Source organism: Bemisia tabaci, chromosome 5 (assembly GCF_918797505.1).
Source record: "Bemisia tabaci chromosome 5, PGI_BMITA_v3".
NCBI classification, from domain to species: Eukaryota; Metazoa; Arthropoda; class Insecta; order Hemiptera; family Aleyrodidae; genus Bemisia; species Bemisia tabaci.
Genome location: NC_092797.1, coordinates 36,802,643 through 36,830,450, shown reverse-complemented (window position 1 = coordinate 36,830,450; position 27,808 = coordinate 36,802,643). Strand labels below are relative to the sequence as shown.

The following is a 27,808-nucleotide window of genomic DNA, read 5'->3' as shown; positions in this document are numbered from 1 at the left end:
TTCCTAATCGCAAAAAAAGTCCATTTGGTCTTCTCTTCGGGTCCCGTGAAATGAGGCATTATTTAAACGAAGAAGAAGAAAGTCTCTTTTCACGTGATTTTGCTTATATATTTGTAGTTCAGCGGGCACCCGTAGTAATTCGTTAGAAATTTTTGCAATTTTTTTGCCCTACATACCATACCCCATTACTTTGACGAAAAAACGATGGATAGGATCGGAAAACACAAATCTCGTTTTGAGACGCTGCAGGTTTCTTGCGTCATGATTCTCTTATTCAAAAGGCGAAATGATGAATTTTAGTTTTTGAATTTGCTTCCTAGTAAAGACAGGAATTAAATATCTTGTACAAAAATTAAAACAATGAAGTTCATCTGTTTGAAAAAAAGCGAACAGTTCCATTAACAATGCTAAAAGAACTTCATCTTGTAGTCTGATGCGACGAAATCACAGGAAGCTTATTTAAATTGATGTGGCTCTTGTAAAAGGAGGAGTGAAGCATTGAGGTCTCATTAAGAGCCTTAGAAAAAATTTCATGGGCTCTCGATTACACATCTCTCTCTTTCTTTGAAGAGTAATTAAGAATTCATGAGGGAACCTGTGAAGAAAGTAATTAGAATAAAAAATTGAGTTTCTTGCTTCGTGAAGAGAGGAGATCTTAGAATGAATGAATGAAGTTGAAAAGTCCGTTGTTTCATCAACCCTGTCGAAGCAACTTTTTTCATCAAAGAATGTAGTGTTGGATGTACAGGTACACCCTTGATAAAGTCGTTTCTTTTTTGTTGGAAGAAAAATACCGCACTCTTAAACAGATATAAACGTAGAGTGTATAATTACATTTCTTGAGAGTAAAGACTGCTCAAACCTTTAAAAATTATCTCTAAATTAACTCCTGATTAATTTATTCTGAAAGTCTCTGTTGAAATGTACCGCGATACGGAACAGTGAAAGCAAGGAAAGGTTTTACTCACAAATTAGAGGCAGGTTCAGTGATGAAGATATATTAGAAAGCCTCACCTGAAACAAAACAAGCACAACATTTAGATGAATTATAAAACATTTTTTTATGAATATGGCGAATTTTTGCGAGTGAGTATGATAGAAGATACCAACCGTTGAAAACTCAAAATTGAATTCGCTCCCCACGGAGAAAAATCTTTGGCTTCATAAGCCAATTAGTGGTTCATATGGAACACCACTAATAGCCGTAAATGAACTAAAATGATTCTCGGTCTGTGAACCATACTCAGGTATCTCGTACCATACCAAAGTATACATACCATCACCTGCAGGGTGTATGCGCTGTTATTACATTTTGCCTCTACTGCTATTAGTGGTGTTCCATATGAACTGCTAATTGGTTTGTAGGCCATAGCTTTTTCTCGGTGCGAGGAAAGTTTTGATCCATTCAACTGGCAAGAGTTCTCGACTTTTAAATTGACCTTCCGAGTTGAATTTCACTATAAATTTTTATGATCGTTGACCCAAGAACCAGCTACTACAGACAGTATTTGATTCCAATCATTTGTTATAGTCGCAAAGTTGGTGCGAGTCAAATTTCAAAGAAAAAAGTTGATATTTGAAGAATGGTAATTCAAAAGCAGTCAACCGCCATCCAGCTGTACTGTTGAGACTGGAAATGGCGTAATTCACTTTGAAAGAGCCTAAACGCCTGGAGGACCGGATTTAAGGGGTAGCCACATGGGCCGCGGCCCATGGCGGCAAATTTTGCAATTTTGTTAAATGTAGCTATAAAAAAAATCGGATTCAGAAAAAAAATTACAATTGAGAAAAGGTGACCAAATCTCTCATTTCCTGAGAGTATATCTCTAATTTTGTCGTCTTTCTGTGATACAATAGACAGCACTTAATTAGTCGAGTTAAGACTAAGAGAGAAACCGAACACGGAATTTGGCCTGGAACGGCGCGGCGCGGCGCAGAGAGCAATGATAACGAGAGAACTTGAGATGAAAAGGAGAAACCCTCGGCGCGGCGGTCGGCATGTAAGACATATTAGCGCCTACAAGTTTGCATCAATACTTCACGCATTGCGTTAAAGACAGCGCGGTCGCTGCATGCGGTCAGCAGCGGGCAAAACGCATAGCGCCTACAAGACTGCATGAATACTTCACGCATTGCGTCTTACTCAGTGCGTGCACGCCACCGTGCAACAGCGGTCGGCGTGAAACGCATAGCGCATACGAGACCTCGGCCTTGTCCGCACAGAGATATAGGTTTACGGAACTTAACTTTCGCACAAGTTCTGTGAACTTTTGCCAGTAGTGTTGATAGGGCTTTCTCAAAAAATGTGTCCAACACGAGTAAATGCGTCTTATGTACCCCTCCCCCTCCGAGACGTTCACTTGATGGTTCTTATTGATGTTTCAAAATGAATGAGAGGGGGGCGGCAAAATACAGGCGGCCCATGGCGGCAAGTAAGTAAGTCCGGCCCTGAGTGCCCGTTGATAGGGAAATTTTGATCTTATTTTCATGGAAAGTCTTGTTGTTCATAAGCCAAGCAAGATAGAGACAGTTGCTTGGTGTTTGAAACACCTAATGGCGCTTACCAGGTTTTGAACTTTTGATCGCGAAAATTTGCCTGAGTTGACATTAGGTCCTACAATTTCTAGCTCATCCGTGAAAACACGCATGAGCATGGGAAAACAAATGGTACATAGACAGTTTTTAAACTGAGCTAGATTTTGTAGTGCCGAATTGCAAAGTGCAATCCAATGGATAATATGGATTGCATTTTGCAATAAGGAGCCACTATTTCTGGCCCATTTTAGAAATAATATACGTGCTATTGGTTTTTCTAGGCAGATACATGCTTCTATGGGATAGAGGTTCCTTACTACAAAATGTAATCCACATAGACGTCACGACATGCGCGTCTGAAAGCGCTGAAAACTTTTTACCGCTAATTTCCCGACGTATAGGTCAGTGAACCGCGATGCACGGAACTTTCACCCGGAGCAGCGGAACTTTGGCGAAAGGGCGCGGAAAAGAGTGCAAGGAAGTTGGCATTGAAAAGCGCGTGTGACAGTGTTTGACGCTGCGTGACAAGTTCATTAGCACCGACCGAGATGCGAAACGCGCACGCGAACGCGAGACGGCGACAAAATGGCACCGTGATTCACGTAGTTTCCGCGAGGACTTTGACAGTGATTGAATTGATTTCGACAGCGGTTCGGCCCTTTCTAAGGCTTCACCGCTTGGAGACTGTCCCGACGATTGAATGAAAATTGTCGCGATGGTGAAGTTGTAAATTACACCCCCACGAAGTTGGCAACCTAAGCTTTTTTCAAACAAATTTGCTACCCTATTGCGAGTTTTTGCTGAGTTCCTTGGAAAAAGCTAGTCACAATTCGACTTTGACTAACCTGCGGGCCGATTATTGAAACTGATAGACAAAGCTATAGACAAAGACGACAAAAGAGATTTGGAGGGATCCTATTGGTGGAAGCGGGTGGTTGCAATGGATAGAGGAGGTAGGTAATAGACGAACTAACGGCAACCCAGGAGAGACCCGATAGTTAGTCTATCATTTTCTCCCTTTGTCTAGGTATAGGAACCATCCGTTTCAACCAATAGGATCGCTCCATACTCCCTACGTCTTCTTTGTCTATAGCTTTGTCTCTCAGTTTCAATAATCAGTCCGCAGGTAGACTAGTAGAATTTTGCCGGATTTTTAAGACTGTAGACAACCGTTTTCTCGGTATAAATAAAGAACAAAGCCAAAAAGTTGGCAGTCGTTGTCTCAAGGGTTATTTTCCAAGATTGCATCAATTAATTTAATCATTTTATCAGTGTAATTGACATACTCTCGTTTAGTTATTTGTCTTCTAACTGGATAGCTCTAAAGATTAGATTTTTTTATAAAAAGATCACTATATAGAATTTTTATATTTTATATTGTAACTCACCGAATTTTCAAATAATCCATTATAAAAATCACGGATTTCAACTCGAAAAAAAAAAAAAAAAAGCCATACTTGTGCCCTCTTGCAGGTACAACTCAACCCTTTGGAAAAATTAGGTCCCGAGGCTATAGGGACTGTACAAAATTTTCACGCGAAGCCATGTACCTTCACTCGCCGCTTCCTCCAAATGCGTAATGTAATGATGAACCGCTCCATAAAAAGAAATTCCAATAATTATATTAGACACGGAGTTACGACGTGACAGAATAAACTGAAAAAATAATTGATTTTGTGATGGATTGTTAAAAATAACAGGATAGGCTTTTAGTGAGACTCACAGTTCAGGCATAGCGTGATTTCCCCTGTGATTTTGGTGCGCGCAACTCAACTCGGACCAAACGTTCCTCCCCCAGATTCTAACCTTAAATTAAATTATGCTCCGATATTGCTTTCTCGATGGTCTAGAAGCAATATCCTCCCTTCGAAAGTCCTTTCGCGATGCTTTTGAGGAACCTCTGTGAAGTAGTTTTACCGCGTCTTGCATGTGTGCACGGAAAAAATTAAATTGCTGATTTAACAATTAAATTGCTAAAAAAAAGTGACAGCAATATTTTAACATAGATTTCACAGCACAAAAATGCTACTTTAACCAGTATTGTAAGCTAATTTAACCACGGAGGTGGTTAAAGTAGCATTTTTGTGTTGTAAAATCTACGTTGAAATATTGCAGTCACTTTTATTTAGCAATTTAATTGTTAAATCAGCAATTTAATTTTTTCCATGTGGTTAACTTTTGGTCTGTGCCAACCTACTCTGCAGAACGGAAAAAAAGGTTGCGAATATTTTCAGGTTTCAAAATGTCTCGACTTTCGCACCTGACTAATAACTCTGAGGAGTATAACGATTTTTGCGAGTTTGAAACACTCTTCTCATCCCATTTAATTCCATAAAAAATAATCGATTCCAGGCGAGACGGGCTGTTCGACGGATATCGATTATTTCGAACACGTTTAAATGGACGGAACCTAGCACTGACATGCTTCGCCGTCTTAACTTTCAGACGTTGCCTCAGATAAAATTCGAATAATCAGGAAAAGTGAATGCTTTTCCTCCAATTTTTAAGCTAATTTACTCGCAATCAGATCTAAATTATCTGAAAATTTTAGGAGAAAACATGTATGACTTTCTTTGAGAATACACTGGAAAAAAACACATTGGATCTAGAGTCCAGACTCTTAAAAACATCGACAAGAGAAAGGACTCTTGATTCAAGCAGATTTAAGCTTAAATCAAAAGAAATCCGCTAAAATTAAGAGGCTTGGTTCTTGATTTAAGCTTAAATCTGATTGAATCAAGAGTATTTTTTCTTGTCGATGTTTTTAAGAGTCTGGACTCTAGATCCAATGTGTTTTCTTTCCAGTGTAAGCATTTTATTAGAGAAAATTTGGCAATTCCCAAATTTTCATACGGCGTTTTTCCTCAGCACGGCGGAGCAGTGTCACATTGCAAGAATCGCCACTTACTCTGAAAAATTAGAGATGATTCCGGACGGTTACTTTTGCAAACGATGGGAATCCTCCGTTGGGATATTTTATCCCCGATTCCACGGGTGCAGTTCGGAGAGAATAAAATCCTTAACCTAGGATGACGTGTTTCCTCTTCCCCGGGGCGAGCGGGGGGCGGAACCGGGGATCCTTGCTTTAAGGACAGTGCTTGGGGATTTCGGGAGCGATGAGCAGGGACTTGGTGTGCGGGTGAGATTGCGAGGCTGCCAAATTGTTTGGAAAGGTAGGTCGTTGAGTGATCCTCTAAACGACACACTTTTCTTACACGGAGAAAAAAACTTCGTGCGTGGGACCCAAAGTTTAGGTCATATGGATCTCTGAAGTTTTCGGATTGAGCATCTGAACACTTAAGGTCTAGCTGCCGAAGTTCAGGTCAGACATCTGAAACTTCAGTTCTTACATCTGAAGTACTTCAGATGTGAAAACCGAAGTACTTCAGATGTAAGAACTGAAGTTTCAGATGTGTGATCCGAACCTCGACAGCTAGACGTTAAGTGTTCAGATGCTCAATCTGAAAACTTCAGAGATCCATATGACCTAAACTTCAGGTCCCACGCACGAGATTTTTTTCTCCGTGTACCTTTGACGTAAATTTTGATATAGGCAATTCGTTTCGAGCTTTCTTTTGTAAAAAATAGAGCGATAAACTCATTTGGAGTACGAGTCATTGAAAAGGGAACTATTTACGTGCCATACAACTATTTGCAAAACGGTGTGCGAAAAAGAGTTCCTAGATAAGATGCCTTACAAAATTATACAGCATGTTTAATGCCAATTGCGAAATGGGGTTTCGCTGGGCGACTGGACCTCCCGTAAGAATATTTCCGGGACCCCGCTTCCTTTCCGATCGAATTTTAGTATCAAGGGTCGATAGTCTTCCAGACCGCAAGAAAACTTGGAACGCCGCTAAAAAACGCTTCGGTGTTTAAAAGCGTAAATAGGTAAAAAAAAAAAAGTATGGACATCATTTTCCTTGGAAGAAGCTCAATTCCGATTCGGCAGTTCTTGGAAGATACTCGATCCCTGCTCAAAACGACCCTCTCAGCCGCTCCCCCAGTACCTATAACTTCTTGGCAATGAACTTTATTAAATAAATTAATTTTAAAAAGAAGAGAAAAGGGAGGTCTTTACCTATGGGCCCTCCTCCCTTCCCTGCCTCGATGAAAAATATCCGGCTACGCCATGGTCCTGACATCGCATCGAAACAAACCAAATACTTGATACCGTTATTTCCGAGAAATGTAGTGAATTGAGGTTAGATGTGGGAGCGACGGCGGCGAATTTTGAATTATTAACTTCGAAATCTGCGCCCTAGGGGGCCGATTCGTTTTCATATGATTTGCAGCCACTCCTACTGGTCCCACTTGAGCAAGGGCAGAGTTATGGCCGAAATCCAAGTGTGCAAAAGACCCAAAGCAGTCACTTCCCTTCTAATAGCGGTGTTTATTGCCTCCGCGCGTTATACACAAGGAGGATCTTCGGTCGGGTTTTCCATTCCCAAAGATTGAGGACTCAAAATTTTTTCTCACATTTACTCGCATCGGAGAACCGTTAGAGTTGATGGGAACAGTGTTTGAAACTCACCTATGAGTGTTAGGAGCCATGTGGCGCATCAAACCCGATTTTTAGGCGCCATTGAAGATTTTTTAGGGGCCAAATTGACTTTTTGCCTACATATTACGGCGCATTTAGTGAAAAGTTAGACGCAAGATGTTTTTGTAACAGAACTAGTAAGTAGCTGTAACTTGGGGAAGACAAAAGCACTGAAAATGAAATCGTGAAGAATAGAAAAAGCAAGCTTTCACTTGTAGTGCTGAAAATTCTGAGTTTTTTCAATTCGAGTAGATTTGTTTTTCTTTCTTTATGTGTCTTCCTATGAAAATCCAGATTTTTAGGGGGCAATTTTTAGGGGCCACGTTGACACAGAGCCTTCATTTTTTAGGCGCATTTGGCGCGTTGGCGCCTGTGAGTTTCGAACACTGGATGGGAACCTATCCCAGCTTTAATACACGGATGTGGTTAACCTTTAAAATTTTTAGTTTGACCTCAAATTCCCTTGACTTGATTGGAAACATTAAAAAGAGGAGAGGAGGAGGAGAGGTGTAAAAAATCAAAAGTTTCCTTCGAGAGTAAAATGAGATCCAACAGGAAATTCAAAAGGAACTCGACAATATAACGGGACCAACACGGCAGTTTGAATTTGTACCAGCAGTATAAATAGTGATCTACAGTTTTGTCTCGACACATGTTGGTGAAATTTCCAAGTTCCGTGAAAAAAAGGCTTTTTAGGGATAGTAGGCTTATGTAGCAATAATTATAGATTGCGAACGGCCGATCTTAAGGATCTAATTAAAAAATGAGAAAATAAAAAAAAAAATGTGTCGTTGCGACAAAATTGGACCTTCCCTGGATTTCTGCATTACTTCTGCGTTTTTTGACATGATAAACGGTTTATATTTAACGAAAGTAACAGATATCAGCTGGTCTTAGAAAACATTCAGCGAGATAAATTGCTGTTAGCCTAGATTTTAAGGTCGAAAATAACCATTTTTCATGTTCTTATTGCGTTAAATATCATTTTTTGACCAGTGCATGGGAACATGAAGGTAGTATTTGCGTTTATAGTCTTCTAAGTACTAAGAAAGTGTTTATAAGGCATCCTGTAATTAGCTTTCGCTGTGAAAAAAATTACAGTAAATTCGAAAAAATCCCTAAAAATGGTTTTCAGACCCATGTTCACAGCGATACGTCTCACCAAGGGGATTTAACGATCAGCTAAAGCAGATTATTTTTGTGAAAAATATTACTTTTTGTTACACAAAATGACCGATCTTTCGATCCAAGGACCGCAGAAAATTTGAAGTAAATCTCAATTTGTGAGCTATTTTCAAAAGTAGGCAATAGCATTCTTTAAAAAAAACGAAGCTAATCAAATCGCACATTTTACCGAGAGATCACACATTCACTGGAAAAAAAACACATTGGATCTAGAGTCCAGACTCTTAAAAACATCGACAAGAAAAAATACTCTTGATTTAATCGGGTTTAAGCTTAAATCAAGAACCCAGCCTCTTAATTTGAGCGGATTTCCTTTTGATTTAAGCTTAAATCTGATTGAATCAAGAATACTTTTTCTTGTCAATGTTTTCAAGAGTCTGAACTCTAGATCCAATGTGTTTTTTTTCCAGTGTTCTGCCATAAAATCGGACATTTTGCCGTACAGGCAGAGACAACGAATCACGGCAAACGGTCGGCGTTTAGGAGATTTGTGTGCCCCTGGTTGAAAATAGATCTTCTGGTGTCAGAACTCTTGATAATTTATAGGAATAAAATAAGGGGGACCTGGAGTATTTTCCGGTAAACTTGGCTCGTGGCTGATGGGGTAAACAAGAGAATCAGTGAGACGAGATGGGATTACGGCAACTGGGTTAAAGTTGGCGCTCGATATTAGTATTACTATCGTGGCGCGACGTGGCGCGGCACAGCGCGGCGTCTATGATAAATTGTATCATCCAACGAGCAGATACCTTATTCCTTGCACCTTCACCTTCAGCCACTTTGCCCCCGCCCCCCACTCCCTGAAGCGTCTGGGGCAAGATCCCACGAGCTCCCCGCTGACTGTTGTCAGTTTGAGGTAAATCGGGGGATTAAAACAAAAAATTACGTAGTATTTTGAGATGATGAAACGAGGTTGAAAACAAAACAGCGGGGAATTGAACCGATTATTTTCCAAATCTCATGAGCGCCAATCTCTTATAGTGGTAGAGGGGTTTTTTTAATTTGTTTTATTTGGTAAAATCAATCATGTCTGATTTCAAAATAGCCTTCTAAAAGAACATACGTTTTTTAGAATTCAAAGCGAATAAAACGGGTTTTCTTGTTTTCCTCGCATAATTCAGAAGTTGGCTGCCCTTTGGGCAGTGCTCCCAATCCATGACCGTCAAAAGTTCCGGGATTCTTTTTAGGTTTTTCAAAAGTTCCGGAAAATGCAAAAGATCCGGAACATTTCGGGAATACCGAAATTTTCGGGAAATGGGAGCACTGCATTTACGGCCCTAATAAAAGTTGTATGGCCTGACATTAAAATCACCGAGACGCCCGCACCCTCCGTAGAGTGCCTGTATGAAGAGAGTATGGCCACTGAGCCTCACGAAGAGGCTTAGGATCCAAAAATGGCGGTGCTTTGTTTTGGTTTTTAAGGATGGGAGGGGGGTCATTGCCAACTTTTGACGGTTATCACCAACCGCACTTGCTGCCAACCTTACTGAATCTAAGATAATTTTTCTCGAAAATTGCACACGATTAGCCTTTAAAATATGTAAAGAAGTCGCAATAGTGCATTTGGGTAAATTTCTCGTTACGATAAGCAAAGAAAACTACATTTTGAGTCATTTTGCATTACATCAACTTATGGTGTCCGCCATTTTTGGGTCCTAAGGACTCCATTCAGCCTAAGATGGCTGAGCCAATCAGAGGTGGTAACACCAGTGGCCATACTCTCTCAATATAGGTACTCTAACCCTCCATATATAAGTACTCCATGTCTTGTATGCAACAGACCCATTGATGGATTCCCTTTCAGGAGCCCGGCAACGGAGGAAAGTAAACGAGGATTACGGCACGCGGCTACCCCACCGCGGTTCGGCGTGGCACGGCGGCGGCGAGTGAAATGCCACGATCCTAGAATCATGACTTTGCATAGCTCGTCTTGCTCAAACTCCACGTGTTTGCGCCAACGACGAGCGATTCGCGCGAGGGAAATTTCATCGAGGGCTGCGGGGCACCTGCGACCCTGCGTCCTCCACGCGCGATCACCGCCCGAAAAACGACGAAAGAGCATTCGAATGTTGCTAAATTTCCCCTGAGGACATAAATATCAGTGAGAAAATGTATGGATATTTTACCTTAAAATTTTTGAAAAAGTTGGATTAAATTGCGCTACAAATTTCAGAAAAATTTAACGAAAAAAGTTTTCTAATTTTCCAGAAAATGTAATTTTATCGGAAAAATTGGGAACGTCTGAATGTGTAGCTGAATTTCCTCTGAGATCATATAATTACATAAAAGAGAAAATGTATGGTTATTCTGGCTTAACATTTTTGAAACAGCTGGAGTGAATTGCGCAAAATAATTCTGAAAATTCAACAGAAAAAGTTTACAAATTCTCCAGTAAATTTATTTTTTATCGGGATTAAATTGGCAACGTGTGAATGTGTTGCTAAATTTCCCCTAAGAACAGATATATCAGTGAGAAAATGTATGAAAATTTTGCCTTGAAAGTTATGAAAAAGCTGGATTAAATAGCGCATAAAAAAAATTCAACTAAAAAGGTTTACAAACAGTAAATTTATTTTTTATCGGAAAAAATTGGCAACTGTTGGATGATAATACCACTTATTTTCCGACTCGCTAAAATAGCCAGTGCCCACTTGCCGCGCCTACGCTGGCCATACTCTGCAAGATTCGAACGTAGGATACAACTATATCAACTTCAAAGTGACTAAAATTGCATACCTACCGAATTGAAGGAAAAACAAGATTTCCGGTCGTATTCCCACCGTTCAAACGCGATAAAACGTGAATTGTTGTTGTGAGGGGTCCTCCAAAAATGAAACAGATAAGATGATAACGAGAATGATAATTTATTTTCAGTGAGTGCATCCTCCTCGACTTCGGTTGAAAGAATGTGTAAATAAACAGTAAAGTGTTGCCGACATGCAAAAATCATTACTAATGGAAGTCTGAATTTTCTCATTTCTATTCAAGATTTTTGGGGAAAAGTATTCTTAGGTACTGTGCTACCGAGGAAAGTATAAAGTTAATTACATAACTGACTGACTAGAATTTTAGGTGTATTTTTTTCTCGAAACCACGTCGTACCACGAGCTGATAACTTGAAACTGGTTGACCGATTTCTCTTGACGATTTCGGGAGATTTCTGTCTCAAAATGTTCTCATTCTGGTTACCTCTATATCATTTGGCGCTATGAATGCCCAAAAGTTTCAAAAATGGACCATTTGAGAGTATATTTCAAAGCTAAAGAACAAGAAATCGGGGATTTGAAAAAAAAAATGACTTATCAATTTTTCCAGCGATATTTTAGCCTTTGGAAACAATTCATCTAACAATAAAACGTATGGCTTAAATTTTAGCTAAATTCTAAGTAGGGAAATAAAGAGCGCTTGACATCGATAATTGAAAATCGACATTTTCGACCCGAAACTGATTTTCTTCACTGCGAAACGATCCAAATTCCACCTTAAGGATCCTTTCGCCCGACCGTATCACAAACGCATGGTTAAATCAAGAATCTCGCTAGGTGCAATAACTCCATTGTGTTGCGACAGCGCGACCGACGACCGAGGAGTAAATTTGAAAGATGATCGTATTGATGTTGCAATTCTCGTGGCGGCTGATTGGAAATGTCGCGTCGAGGAGGCAAGCTCATTTTCTTGACACAGTGGCAAGGCGCACAGTGGATCGAGATTCGAGTCAATGGGAGAAGTCGGACAATAACTTTAAAAGCTTATAACTTCGTTTATACTAAACTTTGAGGTTTTAAAAGTGGTTCGATTCGTTTTTTCGTGGGATTTTCTTTTAGAGCCACCTCTTAAAATTAAACATGTAACGAAATTAACATAGAGGTTTGCAGTTTTTGCCAAAAATTTCATGTCCGACCTCAGGGTGTCTATTGGTACCCTTCCACTCAAATTCCTTACTTACTCAGTACCTTTTCCTTGCTTTTCCCTACTTCCCGAAAATTCATTTTTTTAGCGATTCTTAAAAATCTTTGCTATTATATTACCTTTTCTGTACTTTTTCCTCACCTCACGCGCATTTGTACAAGTATCAGTATTCGGATTTTGAAAGTGGAATGATGGAATGACAAAGGAATAAACCGAAAAACTAGAGGAATCGAACCGAGAACTTGATAAATGGAAATCGCATTTTTTCGTCTTCATTTTTAGGCGCCATGACGATTTCTTAGGCGCATTTGGCGGCGTTGGAGCCTGTGAGTTTCGAACACTGTACCCATACCAGACAAGCTCTTCCGTGAAAATGTCATGCACTTTGTTGTTTTCGACGCCCATAATTTCACGTACTCCCAACCGACCTTCCGAAATTCGTGCTTTTTCCTTGTATCCGTATTTCTTCTGTACAGTAGACACCTTGGACCTCTCTGACTGATTGGATCCACTGTGCGGCGTTGGGACTTGGTACTTGGGAGACGGGATGCCAAGGGAGACGGAGGATGGGAGATGATCTCTGGGTAACGAGGAGGATACAAGCGAGGCGCTCGATGCAACTGTAAACTGCTCAATAACCCGTTACTAATAAGCTCCGTCGATGCGCGCATTTTAATTGCAGTCACTGTCGTTCGCACAAGGGGTCCACATCGTGCGCTGCGTTTTTCTCTTTTTTCATCACGAACCCGAGAATTCTTACGATAATTTTTCAAATACGCATAAGCGCGGATGGAAAAAATTGTGCGGACTCCTGAGCCTCTCAGATTGCATCTATTACATTGCAGCTTTAAAAAAATTTCAAAATTCCCTGGATATTCCTGGACTTTTCCTGACTCTCAGGAAAATCTAGCGGTGAATTTCCATGACATTTCCCTGACTTCTAAAATTACCAAAATCTTGGATCTTACCCTGACTGTCATTATTTTTCCAAATCGAGTTTCCGGATCCTATGTTTCCGACTATCGATATTCTCGAATGAATCCCCGACACAAGTCGGGGAGTCTCGGCGGGACACGGCATGTGCAGTGGCGAGGCGTGAATGATCGATTATCGATATTTCTCCATTTAAGCTGTGGTAAAGAATCGATTATTTGGGTGTTCGCTGCGAAAATCCTAATAATCGATCCTTTTCCATAGGTTTAAACGGTAGATCAATCGATATATCGTAAAGTACGCCACGCCACTGGGCATGTGTCTCTTCGCTCTACAGATGTTGGGACGCAAATGCTATTTGCGATGAGCTTTGCAGCCCGAATAACTCCACGTTCCTCCGAGCTTGCGTGAAAATAGAGAAATGCCCCTACGTCAGTAGACCCACGCGACGATTTGGCGGAATCATCAATGGCGGCTGAAGTCGCGACGTTGAGAGCATAAACTTGTTCCCGCGGTTGATTTGGCCGGAGGCCATGAGTCAATCTGGAGCGGGTTCCTTTCCTCGTGACACCTAGCATGATAAAGTGCTAATTGTTTTATTGCTCCGACGAATCGCCGCGACGGGACAGAGCAAGGCGTGGATACGTCCACGTTAATTGAATTACTTTACGTTTTGAATAAATGAGATAAGACAGGGGAAAGGCAGGGGGTGGAGGGGCATAAAGTGATATCCTGACACGGGTAGGCATTTTAAATGCTTCCGCAGCTGATCTATAATTGAGCTAGAAGGAGAGCAGTTCCTTCCTCGAAATCGCTCAAAAATCACGATAAAAAGGGTACAGCACTCACAAAGAGACTAGAGGCGGATCCAGCAATAGAGAATTTGCAGGTGTCTTAAATTTTGTGAATTTCATTTTTAAAATGATACTGTTGGGAAAGCTGAGCACGAAGATATCCCTGGTTTCTAAATTGGACAATTATCGGAGAAAATATGACAAAACAACCTGATCTGCTAAAATACATGTGTCCAAATGGAAAATGCAGTGGCGTGGCGTGCTTTGCGATATATCGATTGATCTACCATTTAAACCTGTGGAAAAGGATCGATAAACAGGGTGTTCGCAGCGAACACCTTAATAATCGATTCTTTACCATAGCTTCAAATGGAAAAATATCGATAATCGATCATTCACGCCTCGCCACTGGGAAAATGCCTCTAGATGACGTCACGAGGCGGCACATTTTTTCACTCTAAAATCGATTTTTCTCAATTTCCCATGCCAGAAAAAATTATGAAAAAATACTGCGAACTCAGCTCATCAGGCACTCTCACATGATGCAATAACATTTTGTGTGCAAATTCTCCATTTTGCAACACCGGATTTCCTCCATTTAAACCTATATTAAACAATCGAATCCTGTTGTTGGAGCACCTGGCCCCTACAGGAATCGATACATTTCCAGAAGTTTGAATGGGGGGAAACAATGTTGCCATTTGGCTGGATCCGCTGACGAGAGGCATCCACACTGCGGTCACGCTGATTGACTGGCTTAGGGGCTAGGCCATTTTTGCGATTATCTATGATTATGATTTCAATGCAAGCGAAAAAGATTTTACCGTACACTGTTGAAGATGATATAATTGAAATCCTCTAACAGGATAAAAAAAAAGTCTAGCGTAGCGTTTCAGTATGACGCTTTTGATAACACATAGCGTCTAAAAAATATCCAGTGTTTTATTTTTTACAGTGAAGGTCAAAATTGTAAGTCGAGTTTTGCGGTGTGAGTTCATTATAAGTTGGTCATTAGTGAATTGTACACCTTTATGATGTATTTAATGCGAATAGTTGCAATGGCGAGACAATATTGTTAATTCCTATCTTCATGGATCCATAAACTAGAATTTTATAAGCTCTATAAATCCTTTATGATAAAGATTTACAATGAATTAAAAAGTCACTAAATTTGGTCTAATTTTGACGCCGATTAGGCAGAGGCTGATGATGCATTTATCTTAATGAACGTGAGATGGATTGCTAGAATATTCCCGTTTATCGTTAGGAGGGCATGTTGCAGTAATTAGTGGGGGAGAAAGATAATTCCTTTCATTTTCGTTTTAAAACAAGACATTTATCTTAAAAATTTACGTCAGTTTCCGGAAAAAATCCAACTTATGAGGCTAAACGTGCAGCATCCTCCTGTGAGAGTAAACAGGAAATATTTTAAAATGTTCCCTCCTTCATTTTTGTCGACCAAAGCTGCATCTTTCCTTAATTAGTGAAGGAATCCAAATTAAAAGTTTCATTATTTTTAATCTCTATACGACGAAACTTAAAGTAGGCTAAGGGTTAAGGGTTCGATCCGTTTCTAAAAAGCTTTCCGCTTAAACGTTAGGACGGCACAGAATGATAAGAATGTTATTAAGATTTTGCGGTGGTCGGTAAAAACTGTTAAGAGATATTATAGAGGGCAAAAACATTTAATCGGTGAATTACGCTGGGTACAGCGCATCTTACGATTCAACGAGAATGCCTCCTTGTCACATACATCACTTTGAAGAATTTCTTGAAGAAGACATTAGCAGCAGGGAGGGGAATTCTTTAGGAAAAAGCTTACTTGGTTCGCTCTTGCCCCAGTTTACTCTCTCTACATCAGTCAACAGCTTGGGCAGATTCTAGCTGAGTGGGACAACCAGCGCGCCGCAAACGCAACGCAAATTTTAAAAAATAAATTATTTGAAAACTTGCAAGTTAAATCTTTGTACATACAGATCCTTCGTAGGGTGATATACCAGGAACACGAAAGATGCGAAGCTAGTGTGAAAAATAAATTAATGTTACGTTATTAATGTGGAAATTCTGTATCAAATAATCTACTCTTAAAATATGGTCCGCAGAATTCCATCTGGATTCTAGGGAGAAAGATATAAGACGCTCAACGCTTTCAATTTTTATAAGCTACCGGTTTTTTGTTAACTCATTTGTAATTACATTTATTGAGAAAATTCAATTTAGTAGGAAATTTACCATCGATGTACTTCATTGTGCGATGGTTCCTTCCAGGCGATTGAGAAAAAGCTACATAAAATCATGAAAATGAATTTCATTCGATCCTCCTTTACATTGCTAAGGGGTGGAATTTAATTCACAAGAGAGGCGCATTGATTGGCTTTTGCTGAGAATTCTGCGAGCTAAATTACCAGTAAGTCCCATATTTTCTGGAAAAATTTGATTTCTTCCCGCTAGATTCTGCGGACAGCGCCTCTTTAGAAGTTTTTGTGACGTCACAGCAGTGGCCCACTTCCTCCGTTTTTCATTTTCTCCGACCACACATTTTAAATTATCTGAATTCAGAGCATGCCTCGCGGTTCGGAACGCGGCCACAAATCAAAACCCAAAAAAAAGCGACCTCAAACTTGAGAAATTATGACGGTCACCCGAGATTTTTTGTGGACTGACAAGTGGACTGAACCGGTGTTGCGTACCTTCGAGATTAAAATAAAATCAACCGCGATAGTTGGTATTAAACAGTTGATTTTAAAATTTGCGGCTTGCCTGGAGGAGTGATGTCGAATTTCGGTATAATAAGCAGAGGTTTCCGAAAAAGATCAATACAAAATCAAAGAATACATACATAAAGTCGCTTTTATAGCGCCGCCTCGCGCTCTGCGACGCCCAATCGCCATTGATCCTGAGATCATCAGGCAATGCACCTTCTGATCTCCTCCTCCACCCTTGTCGCCAACCTTTCACAGGACGTCCACGCCGTCGCCTTCCGGGAGGAACCCAATCGAAGACCTGCTTGGGCAACCGGTCGTCTGCCAAAATCAAAGAATTCCAATTGAAAATTGACAACGCTGGATTCATTGTGAGTTGTGATGAACGAGTTATTGGGCTGGTTTCGACACAGGTATTCCGAGAACTTGAACTCCGTGACGTCACCGAATACTGCGCGGTGGCGCGAACAGAACTTGTAAACAAATATTTGTGGGCTTTTAATCAAACTTCTTCGCGCACCGTGAATAACCAAACGATGCAGAATACAGCTTATGGTTTTGCATTCACACGTGGATTTGCCAATTCGGACTGGAATTCTTACTTTGAACTGTACTCGATCCGAGCCTTATACGCTTATACGCATTCGGACTCCAATTTAGAACCTAACCTCTTCCTCTTTCCACCGGTTGATGTGGATTCGGAAGGTGAAGAGAAGAGACAAGGATACACGAAAAGGAAGACATTAGAAACACGCGATTAATGTATAAAAAAAGTTAGATTTCAGAACCAACTTTGCCCAATTTGATCGAGTTAGGCAGAGAGGAACCAAGTTTTTTGGAAAACAATGGGTCTGCTATCTGCTTGTTGTGGAAGGTCTTTTTCATCTATTTCCCGTTTCAAATTTGAAAAAATTTCTTTTAAAAATAAAGCAAATCGACTCAGATTTTATCCACCTCTTCTCATGATTATTCCTCGCTCTTTGGGCAATAGCAGAGTGGGCCCGCCTATCGATGCGTGATTCATGTTGCGGGATCCACGAAAGCGTTACGTCGCGTTGAATTGGAAAGAGGAAGGTCAACAAAGCAGAGTAAATGCGTTACGTAATACCAATACGCTCTCAAAAAAGTTTGCTCCTTTCTCCCTCCGATCCGAATAAACCAAAGCCTTCCAATGACCTAACGAAATCGATATTCTATTTCTCTGAACCTGATGACTCCAACACGAACTAGTTTCGATGAGGGTTCGCTAGTATTATGATTCTGGGACCGGAGCAAATTTTTCTTGGAAGTTACGAGACTATGATTATGGCCGGGCGGAAATTTCGCGTCTCGCCGTCGAGCCTCATCGGCGGGCAATAAAATTGCGGCAATCAAGCCGAACGGACGGCCGCGGCCACGGAAACTGGGCCGATTTAAAAGCAGTTTTACAACTTCTCGGTTAAAGTTGAGGGAAATGGCCCGCGACGGATCATCGGAATCGATTGAGGTCACGCCACGTTTTTGGCGCTGACCAATTGCTCCTGGCCTCCTCCGGGTCCGGCCTGGGGCGCGCCGGACCAAGGAGCAGAACCAGTGGCGTGGCGTGAATTGCGATATATCGATTGTTACGCCATTTAAGTCTACGGAAAAGGATCGATAAACAGGGTGTTCGCAGTGAACACCTTAACAATCGATCCTTTACCATAGGTTTGAATGGCATAACATTCGATGCATCGCAATTCAAACCACGCCACTGAGCAGAACCATTAACGCACCCGAACTCGCTTCAAGGTTAATTGGACTACATTTCGCGATTCGGAACTACAATTTCTGGCTCAGTTTAGAAACAACGTATGTGTCATTAGTTTCCCTGCATGCATAAGTGTTTTTACGGATGAGGGTTCCTGATTGCAAAATATAGTAAAGTGTCGTCGTTCTCCCACCGAAAGAGCGTAACTTCATACCGAAGTTGAAAAATGTACTCGAACTGTTAAATTTCTGTCTTAAACTTAGCAATGTATTCTAAAGAAAAATCCGTAAGATTTCAAATTGAAAATAAAGCTGGGTTGGGGTTAAATACACCTAAATGGCTACAAGGTTGAATGCGGAGCTTTCAGTGAATTTTCTTCGAGGAAAGGGAGAGGGGACAGCCCCATGGCCCCTGGGGGCCGGGCCCCCACTCCCTGTTTCCGCGAATATTGCGCGACTCCCAAGCATCCAATTTCGGATGCATCCATACCTAGTATATTATACCAGCCCCACACGATTGATCACAAGTCTTTCTTTAAAAGTCTCATTGCAAATATGACTTGTTTGCTTAACGATTTCCTTCTAACGACCCTCAAAATAGGACAAAATCAAACAACCACAAAACCTGTGCTTTCCTTAAAAATTCCCTCAGAATACGATGAATTTGATTGGAATGGATGGCAAAAAATATTTTCCGGTATGCGTTCCAAAATCCTCAATTTGTAAAGATGACTGGTATATAAAACTGAAGAGACAGAAGCAAAAAGACGTTAATAGCCTGAGACGCTGAATGTCTTAAAATTATACTAACTAACTATACGTAGAGTGGAGACACGAATGACATAAATCATATGTTTTTCTGAGAATTTTCTCTGTCATATAACTGAACGCAAGTATTGCCGGTTAAACAGATCGTGTTATTTTTCGCTCGTCTGGAGGGCTGGACCATCGAAACAAGATGCCGTGACTGACACTACAGACCTATTCGCCCATTCACAAGGATTGGACACATTTCAGTATAGACGCTGTAAGAATCTTATGGTACCGTTCACACGTCCTTTAATTGATACGCATACAGCACATAAAGTAGTAACCGAGGACGCCCGATGGGCGTATTGTGATGGGAATTTTTCCCTCTGAAAAATGGGAGGAAATTACGAAGTCTTCTTAAGAAAATAAAAATCATGGTACCTTCGTAAGAAACCGCAGTCTCCTGAAATTGCATCGGGTCACGGCTGAAGACGGAATCCACGTTTTATCCATGATTCAAGAGCCACTTCATAATAAGCTTCATAAAGCCGTATATAAAGATAGTGTTAGCGGAGTTAGGAATGATCGCTTTTTAATGGTGGGCCAGAAAAGGACAGCCTTGAACGGTATCAGTCTAAGTATATTTCACGTTGCAAAATTTCTTCTCGGATTTAAGTTCTTCGACAGCCAAAATTTTGAAAGTACATTCTTTTTAACTTACATCTGCCGAAACTTTCGAGGGATGATTATCCTTGGTACTGTTGAAAACACTAAATGAAGACATTCTGTACCGTGAGACCTAGTTAGCTGATTTCACAAAAATCAGCTCGAAAAACCTTGTTTTTTATTTTAAAAAAGACGACACAGCAAAAAACTTGAGGAATGTCTAAAATAACACGGTGTAAAGCGAAACGAACTGCACAAGATGAATTTTGACGAAACGCAACTTCTACCTTATTATTGCAATGCAGAGAAAATGAATCCACGAGGTCCAAAATAAACAGTTTTGAGTAAAGACTGTTATATGAGCTTCTGACCGATAATCATGACTGATGATCAAGATTGATGGATAAACAGATCGAACAGGTACATGAGAAAGTCATAGTGAATACGCAGTGATTGAGAAGGCAGAGGAGCTCTACTTCAGTAACGGAGGGTGAATACTCGACTATCGATATTTTCTCACGAAACAATCGTAAAGAATATATTATTTTAAGGTGTCGTTGCGAACACCGGATAATTCATCCTTTCTTACGGGTTTCAATGGCAGATTGAATGAAATCGAGAAATAGGGGCAGGGCAAAAATGCATATCTGCATTGAAACTTTTTAGAAAAGATCTAAGTAAGTACAAAGTTTAGGACTAATAACAAACATTGGACAGAGATGCATGCGAAAGAGGAAATTATACACAAGGATCGGCTGAACTCCACAGCATCTTAGGTGTTCATTCCGTTTATTTCACATGCAGGTTCCGTTTATACACCGTTTAAAAGTGCGAGCGGGCAAGTCCATCTACAAAAATGCAGAAAGAAGGCGTTCTATCTACCCCAGCAGGTTGATGTTGAATCGCTACGACCTTGATCGATAAATCCCTATTCTAGCGATAATATTTATTGATCAAAATTGGACGTATTTATGCTAAAATGAACCAGAGACTGTTGGGAATGAAGGGGTGTGCTCGTTAGTTAAGGGCCGCGAGAGTGAACGGGAACCATAAAGCGCCAGTGACGTCAGCATCGACGACAAGGACGAAGATCTAGACGACGGGAGTCTTTAACTCATGAGCCCTGCCCACAACGCTCTTAAGACATGCCCACGACTCATGAGTTGTCATATTTTAGCGCTTGGTTCCCTTTGATTGAATGTTGAATCCCACTTTTCCATTTTCCCGAAAGGAATCACGCCCACTTTTATATTGTTTCTTTTGCACCTTTTACGAGCACACTCCATCTTTCCCACACGTTTATAGTTCCTTTTAGCATAAATACGTCCAATTATTAAATACCTTTTCAAGAATCCATGCGCTGGCCATTTTTCTTGCACTTTTACACCTGTGATCAATGTAACACTTCTAGGCGTAGAATTACCCCAAATGTAGGGTTCATGGGGACTAGCCAAGTCCCTGACCTCGGCAATTTCACCAAATAAGCGTAACACGTGTACCGATTAATGCCTTCCTGCAATGTATCTCACATAATTTTGCCAGAAAGAAAGAAAAAAACCGTTTTTCAACGTGTGTCAAGACTTAGCACTTTTTCGCAAAGAAACAGGGATGCGTTTAAACGAAAAGAAAAAAAAATAAAAAAATTTCACCCACTCGAGCACTGAACTGCAAGAAAACCACAGACGAACATCTCATAAATTCACGCAAATGAGCTTCATTAACCTCATCCCCTCGAACACTTTTGCCAAATGAACTGAGGCTCACTGTTGCCATGTTGTACTAAAGACACCACTTTTGCACGTTGAAAAACACGAAAAATGCGCGAATTTTGGGGTTAGAACGCGGGCGTTCGTGCCGGCTGCGTTGGCGGTTGGCGGCGGGAGGAGCGAGCGGACGCCAACAATGAATGGGACGTAATTGAAACATCACTACGATTTAACACGTGACAAAAACCTCGGGTGATACTACGGCGACTTTACGAGCCGAGAGCCTTGTTTTCCGGAGGATTTTACAGCTTTTTTACGGGCCGAAGCCAAATGAAATTAGCGGATCGCGTGCCCTAGTTGCCGAATCGAAAGTGAAAGGGGGCGTTCGACTCGTTAAAATACGATGGGATGCTAGGGAAAGTGCTTGATGCGGAAAATTTCGAAGGAACGTCGCACTCCAAAAAAGAGATTTCGGGGTCCGGCAAAACTTCTGATTTTCTACAAAAGATTTCTTCTCCTTGCGAATGGGGGAGATATTTCGTTTCTTTTTTGCCTCAAATTAGGTTCACGTAAACGAATAGTCTTAAATATGCCGAATCTTCAGATTTTTAAGGAGTTGTTTTTTTTTTTTTTTTTTATAGATTGATATTCCTAAAAATTTCCCACAATTTCTATTCAAAAATGTCACTGCTCGGTGTCGGTGGTGCCATGCTTTAAACGGACTAATATTTCTAGAAACGGAGAATTTGCACGACATTTTGTTTGATTGTTCCTGCATCTGAGATTGTCATTATTTGTTCACGCACGGGATATTGTAGCGAAACAGATTCGAAAGTAAGAAAATCTACGGCCTTGTGGCGTTATGTTATGAGCCGGCATTTCCCGTTTAAAAAACATGCATTTTAGCAGATTAGGCGATTTCGCAGTCTTCTCTAAAATGGTTCATTTTTGGAGTTTTCGTGAAGCCAGGGATATCATCGTGCTCAGTTCACTCAGAATAGTTTCTTCTCAAACATGATATTCCTAAAATTTCCGACGCCAGCAAATTCTCAATTTCCGACAATTTCGTATAATTTTCCGAGCGACCACGCAACTTGGGACCGCACTTACCGCAATCCCTCGGCGGTGGCGCCCGGCTTATCCGCACTTTGACGCCCGCACGTTTAGCCGCCTTGACGCCGCGCCGCGCGCGCCGCTTAGGGCTCTCCCGTTAAAAAGCTATAAAACCGCGTGACGAATCCTTTCGGGCCGAATTAGCTTCGTCACTGAGCTTCACAGCTTCGGATGCGTCTCATTTCTGCCGAGCTTCCAGTTCACGCTCGCCAAATGTTTCCAGGGATTAACTCTCCCTCCCTCGAAATACCACCTCAGATGCCCCTTGTAGCTTAAAGGGTTAAACCCCGGTAACAGCCACATTGTCAAAAACACTCGTAAAATCATCATTGCTACAAGCTCTCTCACTCCTCAAATTTTCTTACATTTTTCTGAGTTATTTCGGACACTCTGCCAGTCCGAATTTCATAATTCGTCGTATTCCGGACGAAGGAACGTAACTCCAGTCCAAGGTTGCCAAATTGACTCAAAAATTTATTTATTTTACAAAAATGCACCTGTGCAATTTTATCGAAAACCCTTCTGATTTTTGCATGAGATGTGAGGAAAAATCAGTGACATTCTCGATTAGAAATGCCCAAGATTCTCCTGCTTAATATGCAACTTGCGACGGGAAATTCGGCAATATTGAAATAAAGTTACGTTCTTTTGCGAGAAAGATAACAAATCGTTCGGTTGGCAACGGGTAACGAACAGCTAGATAGAATACACTGTTGGAAAGGGTCGTTCACTCGTAGTTAGAGATGGTTAAAAAAAGGAGCAGTGCATATGCACAGGACTACGGAATATAGTAAATGACTCTGGATACTGGACAGTCTCAGAATACATTCCACTCGTGTGTAACTAAAAATGTACTGACGAAAAACCCGTGATAGAGGTCACGGGTCAAAATTCTTTACTATAAATTATAACCGAAATACTTGCTCTCATCATTAATTAATTTCCTGATATTTACCGGGGTAACAAACCAGGATTGTTGCGATCGACATAATTCGATCAAAAGATAAAAACGAACCCGTTTTTCTATTATTTCTCGATATAATCGATGTTTATCATTTCACTGTTATCGGCTTTCATCAATTCTTGTCGACCTGGTACTATTTTAATCCACCCGTTTGGTAAAAATCTTTTACGCGTGTATGTTCCAAGTGACACTCCCCCCCCCCCCCCTCCCCCATTTAACGACGATACCAATATTTGATCACGTGGGAGTTCAAGTTGCCTACACAAAAAATTGAAAGCGAACATGACTTTAAAAAATCCTCCCGTTCAGGGCCGGATTTACCTACTTGCCGCCCATGGGCCGCCTGTATTTTTGCCGCCCCTTCTCATTCGTTTTGAAACATCGATACAAACCATAGAGTCAATGTGCCGGAGGAGGAGGGGTCATTAGACGCGTTTACTCTAGATGGGTACATTTTCTGTGAAAGCCCTGTCAACACTAGCAAATGTTCATGGAACTTCGCGCAAAAATTAAGTTCCGTAAACCTATCTCCGTGTGGACGAGGCCTTTCATTTATCAGAAAAGATCGAACAAATTATGAAAGAATAAACATGAATGTGGTTCAATTTCCGCCATCGCGCCAACCGCACTGTTTGGCGCAATGTGTGAAGTATCCCTACAGTCTTGTACGCGCTATGCGTTTTCCGCCGACCGCTGCTGATCGCACTGTTTTTGACGCAATGCGTGAAGTATTCATGCAGTCTTGTAGGCACTATGAGTTTTACGCCGCGCCAACCGCTGCTAACCTCACTGCGTTTGACGCAATGCGTGAAGTATTCATGGAGTCTTGTAGGCGCTGATACGTGTTCCATGCTGACCACCGCGCCGAGGGCCTCTCCTTTCCATCTCAAGTCCTCGTCACCCTTGCTCTCTGCGCCGCGCCGCTCCAGGCCAAATTGCGTGTTTGGTTTCTCTCTCAAATAGACTAATGAAAGGCGCTGTCTCTTTTATCACCGAAAGACGAACAAATTAGAAATTACTGTACATTAACTCTCAGGAAATGAGAGATTTTTTCGCCTTTTCTCGTTTGCAATTTTTTTTCTGGGTTAGATTTTATTCTTGATACCTACATTTGAACAAATTACAACATTTGCCGCCCCTTAAATCTGGCCCTGCTCCCGTTTATAGTTAGAAACTCTAATTTGTGCGAGTCCTGATGAGTAAACGTGCCATTTCACGACGATATACCACTATTCCACCACGAGGGAGCTCGTGCTGCCTGCACTAAGAATTGAAGGCGAACTAATGTATCATATAAGTATTCGTACAAGAAAAACGTTTAAAAATGATTGCAGATGGAAAAATATCAAATATCATTGATGGAACTTACTGATTAGCCAATCCAACACTACGCTAATGATATTAAGGTTCGCGGAAAGTTCAGTCATGAATTCTCACCTGAAACACAGAGAAAAAAAGACAATTAATTTTTTTTCTCTTTGGTTCTACTTCTGCATGAACTTTTTTTTTTTTTTTTTTTCAAACAATTATTTTATTTGTTAAATGACAGAGTAGAATGATACGTGACAGGGTATCACCTGAAGGCCTAAGTTTACATATTATTAGTTTTTAAAGATCCTATTTACAATTTTTGATTATTCCCCCCTGTCCACGGAAGCTTATTGTCTAGTTACTTAAGTTCTAATTGGTTTCTCGAAGATCCTCTGTCTTCTTTTCGCTTTAGTTGTTTTTGTTTGTCCCGAAATTGCCTTGGGGTGGCCTGTCTTCGGGTGAGGAGGAGGGTTGGCAACTATCGTCATCCTTTTCTTGATTAAGTGCATGTTGTTTTCCCTGTAGTGTGTTCTTGACGTATGCATGTATTAGTGTCCATTTTTTGCGAGAATCTAGCATGGTTGGTATTAGATTATCTGGAGTTAGAGTTGGTATGTTTAGTGTTTTTTCCAGTTCTTCTTTCTTTTGTCTTACGTTGTTACAGTTGAAAAATGTGTGTTCAGGCGTGTCTTTTATTTCAATTCCGTCTTTTATACAATATGGACAATATGGGTCTTTTCGTTTCTTGAATCTATATAAGTAAGAGGCATATGCGCCGTGACTAGAGAGAAATTGCGTAAGATAAAAATCTGGTTGGCCGTGTCTTCTGTTTAGCCATTTGTGTAGTTCTGGTATGACTCTTTTTGTCCACTTGTTTGGTGAATTTGACCATTCTATCTCCCATCTTGTCATCATGTCCTTGTGTATTTCTATTGGGTCTTCTTTCATATATTTGCTCATTCTTTCTTGAATAAGAATGGTTTCCGGTGGTATCCCTGAAATTATATTTAGTGCGAAGTCTGAAGTTGTTCGGTAGGCGCTGCATAAGGCTAGTTTGAGTGGTCTTAGCGTTTTTCTTATTTCTTCTTTGTTTTTCTTCAGGTTACAATCTGGAGCCCAGATTATTACTCCATAAAAAATTATGGACATTACAGCTTGAATCATGATTTTCCGTCTTATAAATGTTGGTCCATGGAGATTTGGTAATAGTGGTCTGAAGTGGGTTGCTACTTTTCTTGCTTTCTCACAAGCTGCTTTGATGTGCTTGGCCATCCTGACACCCCTTGTGATTTGGAAACCAAGGGAGGTCAGTGATGTCCCTGCGGTGATTTGCGCTTCTCCAACTGTTACTTCGATGTTTTCTGCTTTTCTTGGCCCATGTAGTAGTATTGCTTCTGTCTTGTTATCTTCGGTGAGTAGTTTTTTCTTTCGCAATTTCTCTTTGATTTGCTTGGTGATTTGTTTTGTTTTCGTTTTTATTTCTTCTTCGTTTACACCTGTGATTATTAGTAGCGTATCGTCTGCATATGCCTGTTTTAATGAGTCTGGTGTTGTATTTAGATTCAAAATTTCGTCAAAGATCATTATCCATATCGTTGGTGATAGACAGCCACCTTGCGCTGCACCTGAATTTAATTTTATCATAAAGTCTGGAAAGACTAAGAATCTGTTTGTTAAATAGGATTTCATGATTTCTATGAGATATTGCGGGATGTTTCTTTTATACATGGTCTCAATTATGTCTGTCCAGCTTACTGTATTGAATGCGTTTTTGATGTCTAGATTGAGTAAAAGTAATAAGCGTTTTTGAGTGTTACTGTTTTTTGTGTGATGTTCATAAATTTTTTTAATCCTGAGAATTGCATCGCATGTATTTTTGCCGTTTCTGAATCCAAATTGTGCGGTATTTGGGGTGAATGATTGTGTGAGTCTTTTGTTAAGAATGAATTCGTATATTTTAGACATCGAATTTAGCATGCATATTGGTCGGTATGCTTTAGGGGAGTTTATTTTTTTGGTTTGTTTCGGTAGTAATGCTAGTCGGGCTGTTTTCCAAGTGTCTGGAAAATCGCATTTTTTCAGTAAGGAGTTTAACATGTCTTTGTACGGTTTGAAATTACTATTTATGTATATTTTGCTTAATATCGGAATTATGTTGTCTGGACCTGGGGCTTTATAGCTCTTTTGTCTTTTGATTGCCATGTGTAATTCTTCATCTGTTATGAGAGGTATTTCTGTTTCTGGTATTGTTGACCGTTTCCATTGTACATAACCATGGTCTGGAAATAATTTGTCAACTGTATCTAATAGTTCCTTTTTGGTTAGGGTGTTGGTGTCATGAGTTGGTGGTCTTTTTAGTTTGTTTCTGAAGATCTTATATGCTTTCCCCCATATGTCATTGTCTAATTCTTTTATTATTTCGGTCCATTTTTCTTGTTTGGATTTTGCGATTTGATGTTTTAGTTTCTTTTTTAATTCTTGATATTCTGGAAGGTATCTTCTTCTATTTGTTCTTTTTTTCTTTCACGTATGAGTTTTCTTTGGGCTTTTAAACATTTTCTCTTTGTTTGTTTGATTTCTGTGTTCCACCAATATGGGGTGGTTTTTGTATTTTCTGAGTTTTGAAGTCTGAATGTTTTGTTGGCTGCTTCTATTATAATTTTTTCACAAGTCATTGGAGATAATGTGCTTTTTTCTAGGTGTTGAGTTGTGAGTTCTTTACATTCTTTTGAGAATTCTGGATACTTTTTGGGGTCAAGGATCCATTTATTGACTTTTTGTTCTGTTTTTCTTGTGGTTTTATATTGCGGATTGTATTCTAGAGTGAAGCATCGGTGATCGCTTATATTAATATCGTCTATCACTTGCATTTTTAATTTTGATTCTTTCTGCATGAACTTGAGTACATACACATAAATACACTTAAAGTTGAGAACATAGAGAGAAGCATTAAGAGGTAAACGCTTGAA

The 27,808-nt window shown here is 40.4% G+C and overlaps 1 protein-coding gene across 8 annotated transcripts in view; it reads right to left on the bottom strand.

Moving 5' to 3' along the window:
- Positions 1-27,808, bottom strand: part of Tpst (tyrosylprotein sulfotransferase) — a 153,322-nt gene that overhangs the window by 43,408 nt on the left and 82,106 nt on the right. The window contains exon 1 of one of the 8 annotated variants that reach the window (XM_072300652.1): positions 21,087-21,434. The exons of 3 other annotated variants lie outside the window; for them this stretch is intronic. In XM_072300652.1, coding sequence (XP_072156753.1) covers positions 21,087-21,113 — 27 coding nt within the window. In that variant the 5' untranslated portion in view covers positions 21,114-21,434. 4 more of the 8 variants (XM_072300651.1, XM_019056749.2, XM_019056753.2 and 1 more) reach the window with 4 other exon arrangements.